Genomic DNA, 18,752 nt, shown 5'->3' on the forward strand with positions numbered 1-18,752 from the left:
TCAATGTCGCCTGCTCTGGCCCCTGGAAGACAATTGACTATGGTTGCCGGTGTCTCTAGCTTCACATGTCTGAGAACAGAATCACCAATTACCAGAGTTTGACCCCCGGCGGGTGTGTCGCCGAGTGGGGAAAAACGGTTAGACACATGAACGGGTTGGTGGTGTACCTGGGGCTTCTGTTTAGGACTATGCTTCTTCCTCACCGTGACCCAGCCGCCCTCTTTCCCCAGCTGCTTGGGGTCTGCCGGGGAACAGCTAGCGGGGCCTACGCTATCTTCGGCTGCACCAGCTACAGGGGCCTGGCTAGCTATGGGTGAATGAAGGGTGCAAAACCGAGTCTCCAATTCAGTAATCCTGGCCTCCAGAGCTGCAAATATGCTACATTTGTTACAGATATCATTACTGCTAAAGGAGACCGAAGAGTAACTAAACATCTGACACAATGAGCAAGAAAGTGCAGGAGGGACAGGTGAAGTAGCCATGGTGCTAACGAGTCGGCTACGAGCTAAGCTAAGCTAGCAAAACAGTACAGAGACAGTGAGTGAATACTTTGGCTATAAATTAGGTAGTGAGTACACAGAAAGTGTGCTTCGGATGAAGCACGTGAAGATTATACTATGAAAAAGAATGTATTTAAAAGTTGTTAATTAAATTGCTAAGCAAATAAGCTACTCAGAAACACCACTGTGTTTGAGCAGGAACAGGAAGTGATACTCTACCGCAGAGCGAGCGAACACCAAGTGACAGTGCAAACACAACACCATCGCATTAATCTAGCTAAGTGTAAACAGCAGTAAATACTAAATATTCAATGTTGTTGTGCAGCAAGCAGGACAGACAGCGCACAATGTGCTTTGAAGTAGCAGCCAAGAAAGGTGTAATTTAAGTCTACGAGCAGTGAACATCTGTGTGCATACCTGTGTGGATCAGCGCGCTTGTATTCAAATGGTTTCCACATGTAATGGTCTGCAAGAGGATGTAGCGAGCCATAGCCTCGTCCCCCAGGGTATGAAGCAGGCATGGAGGAGATCCAGGCCCCAGACATCCAGATGCCCCAGAGTGCGAGAGCCCAAGGAGGACCACCGGAGGGGCATCCATGCCACCCTCATGGGAAGGGCTGAGGATCCCCAGACGAGGCTTCACCCAGTAGCCACCGAGCAGAAGCCAGAGGGGGCTGCACCGGCGTGCCCGCCGGCACTGCTGGCAGCCAGCTGTGCCAGAGTGAACCGAGCCGCAGGCCCAGAGGCCCCCCACACCCCGGAGGAGGTGTGGGGGGCCCAACAGGCGCCAGGCCCCGCCAGGTAGCCACCGGGAGTAAGCCGGTACATACCTGAGTGCCCAGCCCCGGACACCAAGAACCACCAATGCACCGACCCCTGAGGGCATCAGTCACCGACAGGGAGTGTGGTGAGGGGAGATAGGCCTTGGAGGGCCTGGGAGTTCCCAGAGAGGTGGAGTCTAAGACCCGACCTGACATATAGACACAGACAAACAGGCACACACAGACACAAACGTGCATTCCCACCCTCATGCACACATATACAAACACTCAGCACTCACCCAACGTAAGGATTGACATAAATGGACATGTACACACAATCACACTCCCCAAACATACTCTATACCCAGGTAGCCTCGCCCCCAGAGGGAGAAACAGAACCCAGACCCAAGAGATGTTACCCTTCCCCCCGGGGTGGAGGCAAGCAGACCGTCCCAGGCTCCGCAGCAGCAGGGAGGCCAATCGGACAGCCAACATCTCCTCCCAGCCCCCCCGCCCCAATGGCTAGCAGAGAACGGGGGTGTGTGAAGACCCCATACCTCCCTCCTCCCACTCATGTGTAGTGTTGCTGCATGTTGTTCTAAAGTGCATTTAAAACAAGGGAGAGCATGGTGCTGCTGCCAGAGAGCAGCAGGTGTTAGCACGGCCCCTCCCAAGAACCCTCAATGTCTACATGGATTTAAAATTGAGATAAACAGTCACTGGTGAGGCCTCCTCATCTTCCTCGTTTCCACTGTCATGCCTTTAGTCTTATCAGTGTTGAGGGTGAGGTTGCTGTCCTCACACCATGACACCAGACCGGCCACCTCTCTTCTATAAGCCGATTCGTCCCCCCCAGTGATGTGACTGATCACTGAAGTGTCGTCCGTGAACTTCAGTATGGTGTTATCCCTATTGGAGGCTCTCTTTGTTGGAAGCGACACAGTCGTGGGTGTACAGGGTGTAGAGGTTGGGACTGGGGACACAACCCTGTGGAACACCAGTGTTAGTAATAATGCTGGTTGAAGTCCTGTTACCAAACCTGACAGTGGCCTGCCAGTCAAAAAGCCAGTCTTGTAGCCAGTCACAGAGGGTGCGGTGCAGGCCGAGTGTGGCCAGCTTGTGAGTGAGTTTGTGTGGGATGAGAGTATTGAAAGCAGAGCTGTAATCAACAAAAAGTACCCTGATGTATGAGTCCATAAGTTGCACGTATTAAAGTCACCGGCAACGATAAAAACAGCATCTCAATGAGTTGTCTCTAATGCAGTGATGATGTCATGAAGTTTGCTGAGCGCTGCCGCGGAGTCAGCACACAGCTGGATGTAAACGATGGTCAAAAACACAACTGAGAACTCTCGCTGCAAGTAGTAAGGGCAGCATTGTCTAGCGAACATTGCTTCTGGACAGTCTGCACTTCTCCACACTACGACTTGTTAATGTACGCACACACACCTCTCCCAATAGCCTTACCAGAGGCAGCAGTTCGGTCTCCTCGGTGTACGGAATGAGTCTGGAGCTGAATGGTGCACTCTGGGACTTTGTCTGAGAGCCAGGTCTTGGTGAAAATAAGAGCGCAGCATCCTCTAATTTCCCACTGTGTTGTGATGCTGGCTCATAGTTCGTCCAGTTTGTTTTCCAGGGACCTCACATTGCCCAGTAGGAGGCTGGGTAGCGGTGGTTGGCTAGCCTGAGCTTTTAGCCTGGCATGGAGCCCCCGCTGTTGCCTCGCTTAGGTTGCCATCACCAAGTGCACCTGGGGTTGGCTGACTAACTAGGGCTCGGTGCTTCGGGGCCTTTTTGGGGGTGGTGGTGGCGGTGTCTACTGGGGCGAACAATGACTTGAAGCTCCGGTGGAAGGGTAAAGTCCAGAAGATTGTGCAAGTTACCAATGTCCAGTATTAGTAACTAGTGTACAGTCACCCACAGTTTGTTATTTAGGTAACAATGGACAGTCTGAGCTGGAACAATGGAGTCAGTGTGTAGCCGCTAAACTGGTGGAACTAAATCTTCACCACCACGTCTATACAAGCCGAAAGGGGAGTGAGTGGGTCAGCGCTCAGAGCACAGAAATTTAGCTGGCTTCAAACACACCATTTATTTTCAGGATAAAACACAGTCAGAACCCCAAATACAAGCTAAAATCCCAGTATACAATAAAAATAGTGTTTACAACCCGCTAAAAACCCTGCCGGCAGGAATGATTAAACGCTAAAAACACAAAGCTAAATGAATGTTTTTCCCGATACTAAAAACTCCCCCCAGGGTCCTAATTCTCCCAGTCCAGCAACACACGGGCAAATTCTCCTAAGCTGAAAGAGACAGGAGAGAAACTCCTCTTCCGGGATGGGGACTCTCGCCAGCAGAAGACCAGGGAGGAGGCTCCTATCTCCACCTGACTGTGCGCAATCGTGCAGTCCAGCCACTCTCCACCTCCGCGCACGGCCTCCCTCGTAGCTCCGCCCTGAAACAACAGACACGGGCCAGCAACGTTGTCAGCGCAGCCGCTGTTACCCTTCCCCGGCAAAGCTACTCCTAGCGCCCAACAGTGGGAGAGCGATACTCACAGATGCAGGCAGAGGCGTACCCCTGCCCTACTGTGGATTTCACGCGTCGCCTCCCACGGTCGCTATTCTGTCTGTCGGGACTGGATCGCCGGGTTATGCTGGCCGATCGCCGAATGTCTCGTGGCGCCCCACAGTCAGGCCGGAGGTCCTTCTTCTCATATGCTGGCTTGCACACGTTTTGTTTTCCAGCTCTTCACTTTTCGTGTGTCTCTCTTTTTTCAGTCTTTGCGCTCACTATCTCCCTTAAGTCCGTTTGGTGGCTGATAGGCCACCTCGGGGAACGCCCCCACCTCACAGGTGCCTACAATTGTCCGCTTAATCCACAGTGGAATAATAAAAAGCATATTGTTCAATCAACACTAAACACACACTATAAATATGGAGATAAAATCATGCAATAGGAATATCAATAAACAAACATGCAATATCACTATTACAATAAAATCATGCAAATAAAATCGACACCCTGTACCAACACAGTCTGATCCAAAACAAAATAGAAAAACACAATTTTCCACTGTGTGACATCTGCAGAAAGTTATGTAGTCAGTGTACACTCAGTAAGCCCATTGATGTCCTCACTGTGAGGCTCACAGAGTGTCTGGCAGTCAGGGCCTTGTAGCCCTAATGCTTCTTCTCACAGTCAGCACATATTGGGGGGTGTGAGGTGAATCAGGTTGTGATCTGACCTACATAGTGGGAGGAGGGAGAAGGAGCTGTATTGTTCCTTGACGTCCATGAGAACAACAACTCTCTCAACCGACATGGCTGAAGGAAAGTTATTAAAACAGACCAAAGTCCAGGTAAAGAAAAAAAGAATAAATAAGAAAAAAAGCAAAGCTAAAGAGAAAAAGCAGGAGCAACTGTAACAGGCTACACGCTGGTTGACACATGCACATGTTTGGAAATCATAGCATTCTGTTTTTATTTACATTTTACACAGCATTCAAACTAATGGGCATGAAGTGCTTCATAACCAGAGTAACAGTAATGGAAAACAGTACAACACATATATTAATACCTCAACCTACAAGAGGGAAAGAAGGATTACATCACCAGTTAATGATCTGGTAAACATGTTCGTGACTACGAAAAACATTATAAATTGTTTGTGAGCTTAAGAAAACCCTGCAGAACAGCTCTGCCCACACGAGAACAAGAACCTAACCTCTGCTGCTAACTCTTCACAGGTTAACTGTACTTGTGTGCTGTTTAGTTTTTTCTTGTAAATGTTTGGTATTGTGCTTTTTTTTACTCTGTAATATTTGCCTAATTTTCTTCAATGTCTAGTATATCTCAGACTTTCACTAACATCACTGTTGGATATCAGGCATTAGCAGAACGAGTCATGATTTCTACTCTGACAACACTTCCGACCTGTGTGTTTCTTTTCATCAATGGCATCATGTTGTTCACTCTGAGGAGTAAACCTGTGTTTCGTGAGACCTGCCGTTATATTCTTCTGTATAACCTGCTTTTTGCGGACACTGTGCAGCTGTGTACACACTGGAGTAATTTAAGTTCTCTATTTGCACATGTCATTATGGAAATGAGTTGTGGAAGGAGAGACTTTACACGAGGTTTAGGGAGACGTTCAGGAAAGAGCTTTATTCGAATGGATTATTATTGCATATTACACTGTGAATTAGGGCATCATAAATAGAAAAATTATCATCACAGGTCCAATATTTAGGCTGTTATTAATAAATATTTGTTGTTTTGTCACATTTTCCAGTTTGCTGTTATTTTTTACGTTGATGTATATTAATTATACAATTTTTCTCAAGACAAATATTTTGAGGAAATATCGCCATGTAGTTCCCCGCCTCCCAAAAAACAAACCACCTGTATTGTGAGTTTCATGGCAAAATTTCTGTTTGAGTATTCAGAGGGTTTGGCTAACAACATGGTGATTTAAATGATTCATACCAATTTTAAACATTTTGAACAACAGTAATATAAACATTTTTTGATATTTGATGATTAAAAACCTTAAAATCCTCGTATCCGTACAACTTTAAAATATTTTTGCATCTCTGTGTGTGGAGTGAAGCTGTGGAACAGACTAAGTAAAGATATGAAGCAACGTCCGAGCACGGCACAGTTTAAACAGCAGTTTAAGGAGATGGTTTTTACAGGGTACAGGGAGGAGATGGAGATTTGATCAGGTCCAATATTTTCATGTGTGTGCGGGTGCACGGGTATGTTGGTGTGGGTATATATATCTGTAGGTTGTGTGGGTTATTGAAAATGTGTATATGTGTATATATATATCTATTGTCAAGAGATTTTTGTTTTTATATAATTTGATCAGCTTCATGAAATGTGTTTTTCTGTTGTTTAAGCAATCTAAATGTCTATGTGACTTTTCACCTAATAACATGGCAATCGTGTTAATCCCTGAACAGCAACCACAGCAAAATGTATTAACTTAGAACTACAAGAAAGAGAAGCACTCTCCCTCATGCCTATCAGATTACAAACTGCATACTATAAGCAACAGTGGCTGAGGTTTTTGCACCAGTGAAAAGGTATTCATTCATCTTGCTCCCTAAACTTTGTTTACTACCATCTAACACAACCAGGTTAATCAGCAAGCATCCAGTGAGTTTTCTGTTTGATGTTTGTACAGCATTTAATTTTCAGATGTGTGAAAATTAATATACAACTTTTATGTTCCCCTCTGGGGTTCAAGGTATAATTGGCCATTTTTGACTACTTTTGATTTTACCTATGTAGCTCACATTTAAAAACTATTTACCTTGCCTTGTTTGGTATCATTCTCTTCTTCACAACCTCACCATATTAGCACAATTGATCTAAATTCAGACAAAAAAACATAAAATCAGAGTAGAAAAAAGTTCAATTTTTTACTGTAAAAACCACGAACATAACTTGAAACGTAAATGGAATTTGTAAGTTTAAAAAATGCACCAGTTTTGCAAACAACAAAGTTATAAACTGTTTACCTAAAAATGCAGCCAAGGAGGTTTTTTATACAACCATTTCAAACTATTTCAAATTCAAATTTTATTTGTCACGTACACAGTCATACACAGTACGATATGTAGTGAAATGCTTGGAAAAAAAAAAAAAAATTGTCTCCACGGTATCATCCGCTAGTTTCCCGATGAATCCCACAACCGCTTCCGTAAACACGTTGACGTCATCGTCGGAGCTGTTTCTGAACATGCCCCAGTCTGCGTCATCGAGTGCGTCCTGTAACGCGGCCACCGATTGATCCGTCCAGCGCGCGACCTTCCTCTGAACCGGAACTTCCTGTTTCAGCCTTTGTTTGTATTTTGGCATGAGGAAGATGGCGGCGTGATCAGATTTGCCAAACGGGGGGCGGGATTGTGCCTTGTAGCCGTCCTTGACCGTAGTGTAGCAGTGGTCCAGTGTCCTTTCACCTCTGGTGGGGCAGGTGATGTGTTGATAAAAGTTCGGCGCTGCGCGTTTGAGGTTGGCGCTATTAAAGTCCCCCGTCACAATAAGCGCAGCGTCCCGGTGTTGTGTCTGGTGCTGTGTGAGTGCCTCATGCAGCTCGCATAAGGCGGTGACCGTGTCCGCTTGTGGTGGAATATAAACGGCACTTACAATGACCGATGTAAATTCCCGAGGTAGATAAAAAGGACGACACATGATGGACAGTAGTTCCAGATTTGGTGTGCAGGAGCGTGTGAGAGGAACAACGTTCGCACTGTTGCACCAGTTGTTGTTCACCATTAAACACACGCCGCCTCCCCTTGACTTCCCCGAGTCCCGTGTCCTGTCCATGCGGTGAACCGAGAAGAACTCGGCCGGCTGGATGGCGTGGTCCGGCACCGCTGGGTTCAGCCATGTCTCGGTGAAGCAGAGGAGATTGCAGTCCCGAATGTCTCTCTGGAACTTTATCCTGGCCCTGAGGTCGTCAAGCTTGTTCTCCAGTGACTGGACGTTGGCGAGCAGGATGCTAGGCAGAGGTGTGCGGTGTGCACGAGCTCTCAGCCTGTTCCTGACGCCGGCTCGCTTCCCTCTAGGCCGCCGCCGCTTCCCTTTGTTCTCCCTCGAGATCTCACTCGGCCAGCTCGGATCCCGAGTTAAAAACTTCGAATTGTGAGTACATTGTATACCAATAGAAACAAGAGTGTCACTGTCATACCTAATGTACCCAATGGTGATGATTTTGCCGATTTAGAAACGCTGAAAACTAACTTAAAAAACAAAGACAAAGAAAAAGTGGTCGGAGCAGTCGTGACGGCAGCCGACCTCACCGGCGCCATCTTTATTATTTACAGAACAATTGCGTGTTCTGCATCAGATAAGAAGGCACACAAATTATTTGTGCCACTCCAAAAAAAAAAAAAAAAGAGTTTCTGTTCCCTATAAGACAGAGGAAGACATCACAGGCCTGAACCCTGCAGGTCTACACAACAGGAGGTGTATCACTTCTCCTGTTTTCCACCTGGAGACAGTCCGTTCTCACTCCTGAGGTATAACACCCTTACGATTTGTCATGTCCTGCGGCATTAACGAGGAACGCAAAAGGTGACCTTCGGCATTCTTATGGTAGGCGCTGGGTTATGTGTGAAATACAGTAAAATGACGGTGCCACAGTAAACACGTTCAAGCCATGTATTCCAGCCCTAACCATATCCCTGACCTTATTATATTACATTACATAGTGTTTTCCAAAGCAATTTAAGGAAAATGAACAACATGTGTGGGTTGATTCCAAACGGTTCTCATGTTTCCTCATTTTTCCGATCTCATCATTTAGGAACATGTTGGGTGCCTGGAAGCGTAACATGTTGACGATTTGTCACCTAGCGCAAAATATTACGTCTCAGGAGTGAGAATGTGTTGTATTTACAGTGCAGTCAATCAGAATCAGCATACTTTCTAAATCATAATATGTTCCAGATTTAAGAAATAGCACTAATATATACAAATCGCTCAATAATAAATATCAAGGATTAATATAGGTGATTATAAATAAATATCAAGAATGTTGACAGGAATATTACAAAGTAGAAAAGAGTGCGTGCAAAAGGGTGTAATTATTGCAATGTATACAGTGTGTTAGATGGAGGAGTTGTACAGAGGGATGGCCACAGGCAGGAAAGATTTCCTGTGTCATTCGGTGGTGCTTCTTGGTAATCTCAATCTCTCACTGAACGAGCTCCTGTGACTAGCCAGGAGGAATTATCCAACATTGTCTTTATCTTGGACAACATCCGCCTCTCCGACATCGCCTTAAGAGAGACCAGCTCCATCCTCACAACATTACTGGCCTTGCAGATCAGTTTATTGAGTCTGTTGGCAATCCTCAACCTGCTTCCCCAGCATGCAACAGCATAGAGAATAGCACTGACCACAACAGACTCATAGAAAATCCTCAGCATTTTCTGGCAGATGTTGAAGGACCTCAGTCGCCTCAGAAAATAGAGACGACTCTGGCCCTTCCTGAAATGTGCAGTGGTGTTTTTAACCCAGTCCAGTTTATTATCTATGTGTACTCTGAGGTACAGCGGTTTGCAAAAGTATTCGGCCTCCTTGAACTTTCCCACATTTTGTCTCATTACAGCCACAAACATGAATCAATGTTATTGGAATTCCAGGTGAAAGACCAACACAAAGTGGTGCACACGTGAGAAGTGGAACAAAAGTCAGACTTGATTCCAAACATTTTTTACAAATAAATAACTGCAAAGTGTATGTACAGTCATCCACAATGTCAACACTGACCCCCTGGATTGAAACAGGGGTCAAGTGTTTCCTGGTCTTCCTGAAGTCCACGATCAGTTCCTTGGTCTTTGCCACGTTGAGCTGCAGATGATTCTGCTCACACCACGTGACAAAGGAGTCGACCACAGCCCGGTACTCTGTCTCATCATCCCTGCTGATGCATCCAACCACCGCAGAGTCATCAGAAAACTTCTGAAGATGGCAGGTCTCTGTGCAGTGGCTGAAGTCTGTGGTGTAGAGGGTGAAGAGGAAGGGGGAGAGGACAGTCCCCTGTGTTGCTGATCACCTTGTCAGACACACAATGTGGAAGACACACATATTATGGTCTTCCTGTCATCCAATCCAGGACACCAAAGAAGCATCGACCTGCATCGCTGTTATCTTATCACCCAGGAGGGTTGGCCAGATGATGTTGAATGCACTTGAAAAGGTAAAAAACATGACCCTCACAGTGCTCGCCGATGATGGCATCCTCAGCTCCAAGGCAGGGCTGGTAAACAAACTGAAGGGGATCCTGCCGGAAAGTAATTAAAACTTTCCTTCAATCATGGCTTGGTAGGTGCATGACATGCAGGTAGTGCATGTCATGCAGACGGTGGCTTGGCAGCATGTGTACGTGCAGGTAGTGCAGAACATGGATTGGCAGGACGTGGATGTACAGGCCCTGATGGTGTGTAGACCCTCCGGCTTGGGCAGAGCAGGTCCAGACAGCGTGCAGACCTCTGGCTCAGGTGTGGCAGGACTAAGTGTTCCTGGGCCACACAGTACAACAACCTCTGGTTGAGACATGGGTGGGCCAGATGGCGCACTGACCTGTTGATGAGATCGCAACAGGCTCTGGTTGCTCTGGCTGGGGCTGCCAAGGGTTCACAACTGGCTCCAGTCCTTGGTGCCACTTGGGCTCAGGTGGAGTTGGACCCACTGGCTTGGTAACTATAGCAGGTGGCAGCATGGAGGCAATGGCAGGTGGTGGGGAGGCTGAAGGAGAATGGGCAGGCTGAACACCCAGCTGCCAAAGTAGGATACTGGATGGGCTCTCCTGAGACTTCAGCAGATGTGGAAGGATGCTGGACAGGCTCACCTGTGCTACAACCATTGTGTAGTGCGTAGTGCCGATGTGGGACAGTTTCCAATTTCATTGTACTATTGTACTAGGTATGACTGAGCAATGACAGTAAAGAGGTATCTTTTATGTCTTATACAGTTTCACTGCTATGCGAATAACACCCAACTTTATCTGACTATGAACCAGTCTCGGCAGATGACTGCCCCTCCCTGAGTCAGGCTCTGCCAGATGTTTTTTCCTGATAAGACTGAGACTGTGGTGTTTAACAGTAAAATCTCTCGTGCACAACTCTGTGCTGCCCTGGGTTCCTTTGCTAGCTCTTCCTGTGACTATGTCAGTAACTTGGGTGCACTGCTGGATAGCTCGCTCAAACTCGATAAGCAAGTGTCTGCTGTAGTGAGATCTAGCTTCCACCAACTGCGCCTTAGGCATTATGGTCCACATGAGGACCTGGAGAAGCTTATTCACGCTTTTATGACCTCCAGGCTGGATTATTGTAACTCCTTGCACGACGGTCTTCCCTCTTCTCTTCTTCTTACACTGCAAACAGTCCAAAATGCAGCAGCCCGCCTCTTGACTGGTACCAGGAAATTTTGCCCTATTACTCCTGTTCTAGCTGGCTTGCACTGGCTGCCCATAAAGTACCGTATTCAATTTAAAATATTACTCCTTACATTCAAAACTATTAATAAATTAGCGCCAAGTTATCTTAGTGAACTTCTCAAGCCACATACTCCTGCTAGAACACTCAGATCTGCCACTCAACTACTTCTGACCCAGCCCAGATCTCGGCTGAAGTCCTGAGGTCACCATGCATTTGCTCCGGCTGCCCGGGACTGTGGAACACCCTTCCTCTCGACCTCCGCGCATCTCATTCTGTAGCACTGTTTAAATCACGACTAAAAACCCACTTATTCAATCTTGCGTTTCCCTCTAGTTAATATTTCTTTTATGATTTTATATGATGCACTTTTATGCTCATTTAATTCCTTGTTTGTTCTGCATCTGTTGCTTTCCTATGTGTCAGTGACAGCTACCTGCTTGCATACCTAGTACTTGCTTTGGTCCTATTTCTGTTATCTTCCTTTTATTCTCTATGTTACCTGTTAAGCACCTTGGTTTTTAAGTGTGCTTTGTAAATAAAGTTTATTATTATTATTATTTTTATTATTATTACTCCCTTAGGCAGTATTATTAGAAGGCATAGCATATATTTACACTGCTTCATTGCTAATTTATTTATTATTGTTAACAAGTTTCAACCTTTAAGATGCAAGTTAAGGAAGTTTTTAGGAAAGGCAGTGGAGATTAAAGTTTTCTCCAATCATATTGAACTTGTTTGTGCTTGTTAAATTTTGTCCCTACAGGGATACACATAACACTCCATTAAGATTAATGATGCCAACAGGATAATTCAGTATTTATCATTTGAATAATTAATGTGCTGAAATAAATAATCAAGGTACTGTTAAACCTCTGAGTATTTCATCAAACTAAAAACAAAGTTTACAAGAGAAAAAACATAATTATTTGGAAAGTTTACTCACAGCTCTTACTTCAAATAATTGTTCGTTTCCTTTGTTAATGCTGCTGTTTACAAAACTTTAGAATGAAACCTAAACCACTAACCTGACATAATTTAACAACACTGCATAAAATACCTTTTGGAACCTGTGGTATCCAAAATTTATGATAATAATGACAGCTTGTGTCATTGTATGTACTACATAGATAAATTAAAGCATGACCATCATGCATTTTAATTTATTCTTAAAAGGATAATATTTTGGACTAAAGGAAAGAATTATAAATTGGTCAATTTTGTAACTCTCAAAAACTGTCTCAGTTGAAACACTCTCTGTGAAGCTGGATTTAATATTTAGAAGTATTATTTAGAACATGTTTAGTCCCACCTTCTGCCAGCACAGAACATTGGCTCACTAGTGAAAGGACCCATAAGTCAGGGGAAAATAAGGACACTAAATGTATTGTTATTACTATCAGGAAGTCCTAAAAACTCCCTGAAAAGCCTTCAGCTGATCCAAAATGCTGCAGCAAGAGTCCTGACAGGGACTAGAAAGAGAGAGCAGATTTCTCCTGTTTTGGCTTCCTGTTAAATCCAGAATTCAAAATTCTGCTCCTCACATACAAGGTCTTAAATAATCAGGCCCCATCTTATCTTAATGACCTTGTAGTACCAGCCACCTGCTCAACCACCAATTAAACCTCTACTGTCACTAGCACAGTCACTAGCTCAGACATCTGATCAGCCATCCGCGGTTTCCACGCTGCCATCTGAGAGATCAGGTGAGCTCATCCTGTAAAGGATTTTGTTTTGCTGCAGCCCAAGAGGCATCCAGTGCTAGCTGTGTGTCCTATGCAGCTCCAGCTAACTTCACCTCAGCCAGAGGTCTCTGCACTTGCTGGCCCTGCATCACCTTGGGGGCGATCGTGGCTCAAGAGTTGGGAGTTCGCCTTGTAATCGGAAGGTTGCCGGTTCGAGCCCCGGCTCCGACAGTCTCGGTCGTTGTGTCCTTGGGCAAGACACTTCACCCGTTGCCTACTGGTGGTGGTCAGAGGGCCCGGTGGGGCCAGTGTCCGGCAGCCTCGCCTCTGTCAGTGCGCCCCAGGGTGGCTGTGGCTACAATGTAGCTGCCATCACCAGTGTGTGAATGGGTGGATGACTGGATATGTAAAGCGCTTTGGGGTCCTTAGGGACTAGTAAAGCGCTATATAAATAAAGGTCACTTACCAATTACTTTCTGAGGGTTCTCAGAAAGAAAAACACCCCTGAGAAATTGTTGGTGTCCTATCGCTGCACAATACAGTGTATCCTGGCCTATTGTCTCTGTGCATGGCTCTCCTGCTGTACAGCAGCACAGAATAACGAGCACCACAGGGTTATATAGGTTGCCCATGGGATAGTCGGCTGAGAACGTGAATAAAATCCTTCAAGAGCCATCTTAGCCTGGTCATGTAGTGTTTGAATGTCCACCTTCAGGCAGATGTTTCAGAGCCATGAAAACAAAACCTAACAGATTAAAGAACACCTTTACACCATGCTGCAACTTAACAGACGATCAGATCCAATATAACCTTAATGCACAATGTTTACAATAACACAGTGTCATGTTTACTTTTTACAACTGCATGTTTACCACAGGTTTTACATTAACACAGGCAAATGGGGTCTAGGACAAAATGAGAAGAATTGTGGGTTGTTTTTTAAATAGACATATTTGTATATAGAAATTTCCCCCTCTGGTGTTCCTGCCAATATATTGAGCCGCAGGCTTTCGTGTGGTAACTGAGGGAGTAGTGTTATTGATATTGAAGCAGGAGACCTGGAAGAGACCCTTGTGTCAAGGTGAACAGCAGGACTCAAACGCAAGACTCAGAATAGTGCAATTATTTACAGTGAGGCACCAGGTGCTATCTACAACGTTGAAGGGAAAGGGGCTCCAGGGAATCTGGGGAAGAAAAACACATCCACGCTCCTCTCTTTACAAAGCCAGTCACTCACACATCCCAACTTGCATTCCACACTGACACTTAGTCACAAACAGGAACTTGGAGGAGGTACTTCTAGAAGGAGGTCAGTAGCGCAATTAGCGTTCATGTTGGCAGACCACTCCAGCTTGTGATCCAGTTCGACTCCCACATTCTTATAGGATGTGACTATTTCAACATCAGTCCCACCAATGCAGACAGGGGAGGGTCAGGATTTGTTTAAACCTCTTCTGACAGGGTTCCTGGGTTGTTTACCCAGTATTTTCAGTTCATTCATGTTCAGTGTATTTATCACTTGCTCTCATTTCCTGTTTTTCCTGTGCCTGCTAGTTTCATGTGTCATTAGCCAGATTATGCTCAGCTGTGTACTCACCGGTCTCTCATTATCATCTTCATCAGTCTGTGTATTTAAGTCTTCAGTTTCCACTCGTTCACCGTCGTGTCATTGATGTTGTCTACACCGTGCATGTGTCCAGCCCAGCCAGCTCAGTCAGTCGTGTTTGATAATTAAAACTAAACAATAAGATTAAAATATTAAGAGTTTAAAAAGGGGGGCAGCACGGTGGTTAGCACTGTTGCCGCACAGCAAGAAGGTCCTGAGTTCAATTCCGCCATCAGGTCTCTCTGTGTGGAGTTTGCATGTTCTCCCCGTGTTTGCGTGGGTTCTCTCCGGGTACTCCGGCTTCCTCCCACCGTCCAAAGACATGCAGCTTGTGGGGATAGGTTAATTGGACAATCCAAATTGTCACTAGGTGTGAATGTGAGTGCGAATGGTTGTCTGTCCCTGTGTGTTGGCCCTGCGACAGACTGGCGACCTGTCCAGGGTGTACCCCGCCTCTCGCCCTATGACAGCTGGGATAGGCTCCAGCGCCCCCCGCGACCCTGAAAAGGAGAAGCGGAAGTGAATGGATGGATGGAGTTTAAAAAGAAAGACAGAGACACTAAAATATCTAAAGAACCTGACAAACATAGGGAGCCGCAACAACAGGCTGTCACGACCAGGTGGCCAGACACAGGTAAGTGGACTCAAATGCAGACACCACATGGAGGCTCGGAGGTGTAGTGCAAACGAACAATTTATTTGGCACTCAAAAAATGGCACACCATGGAGGTTGTTACACCCCGGCCTAGGCAACCGGAGTGCAACACGAAAAAAATTAAAATAAAGGAAAAAACACACGAGAAAAAAACTACAGCTCTCCACCAAAATCCCAAAACTAAAGTATCGACAAATCTATTTACAACACGGGGGAGATCGCAACCATGACCAACTGACACACAGGGCTTAAATACATAGGAGCAATCAGGGAATGGACCACAGGAGGGAAACACAGCTGGGGCAAATTAGACCTGACGAGACAAGGAAACGTAAACTGAACACACTAAGATAACAACAGACCTTCAAAGTAAAACAGGAAACACATGACAGTCACGCAAAAACAAAACACTGACAACACCGAAACGTAACAGAGGTAAAAGAAACAAAAATGCTATACGGGAACTAATGACGAGAGGGAAAACATAGACCTCTGAACATTGGCTACCTACTAACATAAAGTTTCTGATTATGGTACTAAGTATCTGTAGCTACAAACACACTGATTAGCAAGGGCTAGCAGATAAGCTGTTACCAGGAATGCTGAGAAAGTAAACAAGTCTTGGCTAGACCATCTCCAAAATAATTTTTAAACCAATAAACAAGATTCGCACCGCGTGTGCAGCAGCGAAGCCAGAAGGAAATAGTCTCTTTATCGGGCTGGGCACGTTATTTGGGATTTTCCGGAGCAGGCATACAAGGTGCAGGGTCACAGGGTTTCTCTGAGTCACTGTAATGAAAGGAGTGTAGAGTCAATGCGTGCCTCACACAGCACTCCAAGAAGTGGTGGCAACAAAATACATAGTCTTACTTGTCTGGGTTGACGGCGAGGCTAGGAGGGGATTAGTGGTCCGAGTGAGGCTAAACCAGTTCGTGTACACTCACTGTGAAGTGCAGGGCAGGGAGGCAGGCAGGTGAATAGGGTCGAGAATAGTAGCAGGCCAGCGACGGGGAGTTGAGTGGTTACAGGCAGCAAGATCCAATCCACTGTGAAGCTGCAGAGGCAAGTAGACAGGGTTTACTGAGCTAGGACTCTCACTAACGTGGGTTAGCTGACATTCCAGCGAGGAATGTCTTCTTCTTCGTTTAACGGCGGTTAGCAACCAACGTAAAGGAGCATTACTGCCTCCTACTGTTCCAGAGTATGGGACAGACATTGAGTTTACAATTTGTATCACAGCGAGCAATGTTTGAGAACGCTGGTCTTAAGAGCCTCCCAGCAAATTACACACAGGTGCCACAAACGAGGGGTGTGGTGACTCTGCCCAGTGATGGATTTACTGGCATGCAGGAAAACCCAGCACTCACCCGGACCATGACACAGGTATCCTCCTACCAGAGCCTTGCACTAGTGTCTGGTGAGTCCTTCAAATGAAGACAAAGTCCAGAGAAGAGACAGTCCAGAATCTCATATACAGGAGTCATCTGGGCTCTATTACCAAAACAATGACTTGTAGTAGACCAAGTAGAACAGAGTGGATATAGTACGAAAGGATTCAGACTAACCAAAACTTCTACAACAGTCTCACAGCACAATCTCTGGGTGTTCTAACAGTAAGATTGTTCACTTGTTTGATTGCTTCAAATCGGTCCCATCTGGCAGCTCTGGTGTTGCAAAAAACACATTTGCTTTGCCAAAAGGGGCCCTAGAAACTGAACATCGGCTGCTCTTGTTAGCCAATATTTTTATATATGTGTAGTGTAACAATCCCACAGGTGACTTGTGGAAGAAAAGAGAACAAAAAAAGAAAGGGGTAGAAATCTGTCAGTATGAGTATCACATGATGTGACATCACATGTTTTTGACGTCAATGAGGTGTCATAAACAGTACGTGACCAGATGGCAAAAACTGCAGATCAACTGTGGTCATGTGGAAAGATTATCTGTTAAAGTTCTGCAAGGAAGTATTTTGGCTTCTTTCTCTGCTCCAAAGATCAAAATCCCTCAAAGCTAAAACATTAATTTTGCTGTGTGCTAATTTAACATGTTTTTAATGTTTGTTTAACATGTTCTTCACAAATGAAACTCTGACAAATATCACTGTCGGGCAGCAGAATCAGCTATTTCTCGAGATAGTGTTTTCTTGCATTGTCACAACACTAACATGCTGTGTATTTCTTTTTATTAATGCAACCATGTTGTTTACTCTAAGAAGTAAACCCGTGTTTGGTCAAACCTCTCGTTACATTCTTCTCTACAACCTTCTGTTTGCAGATACTCTACAGATGGCACAGAGTCAGCTCATGTTTTTACTGTCTGCTTGTAGAATAACGTTGCTGTATCCGATATGTGGTGTGCTAGTGTCACTTGCCACTCTATTGACTTTAATCTCTCCTCTCACACTGGTGGCGATGTCTCTGGAGAGATATGTAGCTGTGTGCTACCCACTGAGACATGCTACGATCATCACCGTCAGAAACACAGCGCTGGCTGTTTGTGTGGTTTGGACACTAAGTTTGCTAAATGTTTTAATAGAAGTTGTTCTGATGTTACGTGTCCGATTCCAGGATCTGCTGCACCTTCAGATGGAATATTCCTGTAACAAGGAGAAACTGACTCTTGATCCGATATCTGATCTCTATGCCAAAGCCTTCAGTTATTTTCTGTTTGTTTTAGCTGCAGGGGCATTCATTTTTTCTTATATTGGTGTGACTGTAGTAGCCCAGTCGGCCTCTACAGACAAAGCTTCAGCTGAAAAGGCTCGTAAGACACTGGTGTTGCATTTGGTGCAGCTTGGTCTTAGTGTCTCCTCAACTATACATAACCCAATATTTGTCTTTATTTACAAAACTGTGGACAGTGTCATAGTTGTGCGCATCCGGGTTGTTATTTATCTTTGTATTATCATCCTTCCCAGATGCCTGAGTTCTTTCATCTATGGTCTCAGAGACCGCACCATCAGACCTGTCCTCATGCTCAATCTCAGATGTCAGTGGAAATGTCAACCTTTCCTCTGAAGAGTCTCAATTGAAGTCATTCTCATCACTTAATCAGTGTGATTTCTTGACAAACACCCATTTATTCAACTTGAGAATCAAGGGGAGGGGTAATTTAGAAAAAAACAAACATTAAATGTGATGTATGAGTTCATACTAGGCGTGTTGGTTTGTGTCTATGAATTTAGTGGGGCATGCTTGGGTTTACATGACATAAAATTTGTCAGACGGTGGGAACGATGTAGCCTCCAGCCGGACGTTAAGCAAACTTCAAAGAATTGTAGCAGGAACCACTCTGATGTGTCTCTGACTGCTTTGTCCAAAACATGCAAAATCATAGATTAATAAAACACGATACTTTATGCAGCTGGCTATGTTTATTAACAGAACGTGGAGATTTAATGGCTAAGGTGATATCTTAAAAACTGAAACAAATATTTCAGAGATATTTAAACTTAGCATGCTTACAGCTCAAGGTTATTTAAGTCTGGCATCTCTTTTTTTTCTTTGGTGTGTCCTCAGAGCATTTTTTTACTTTAAAACATTTAAAACTATATTTGTTGTGGGGTTTCTGAAACAAAGATTCCAAATGAC

General features: G+C 45.0%; 1 protein-coding gene across 1 annotated transcript; it reads left to right on the top strand.

The window, feature by feature from the left end:
• The first annotated feature begins 5,170 nt into the window (after positions 1–5,170).
• Positions 5,171–18,179, top strand: LOC146624853 (odorant receptor 131-2-like). Its single transcript, XM_085363486.1, has 2 exons — positions 5,171–5,321; positions 17,437–18,179. Exons 1-2 carry the CDS (start codon positions 5,171–5,173, stop codon positions 18,177–18,179), a joined length of 894 nt encoding a protein of 297 aa, XP_085219612.1.
• Positions 18,180–18,752: the final 573 nt, after the last annotated feature.

The sequence above is a fragment of the Diplotaxodon limnothrissa genome, linkage group LG10, assembly GCF_057381915.1.
Source record: "Diplotaxodon limnothrissa isolate DT_005_m linkage group LG10, D_limnothrissa_male_GT1.1, whole genome shotgun sequence".
Classification (NCBI taxonomy): domain Eukaryota; kingdom Metazoa; phylum Chordata; class Actinopteri; order Cichliformes; family Cichlidae; genus Diplotaxodon; species Diplotaxodon limnothrissa.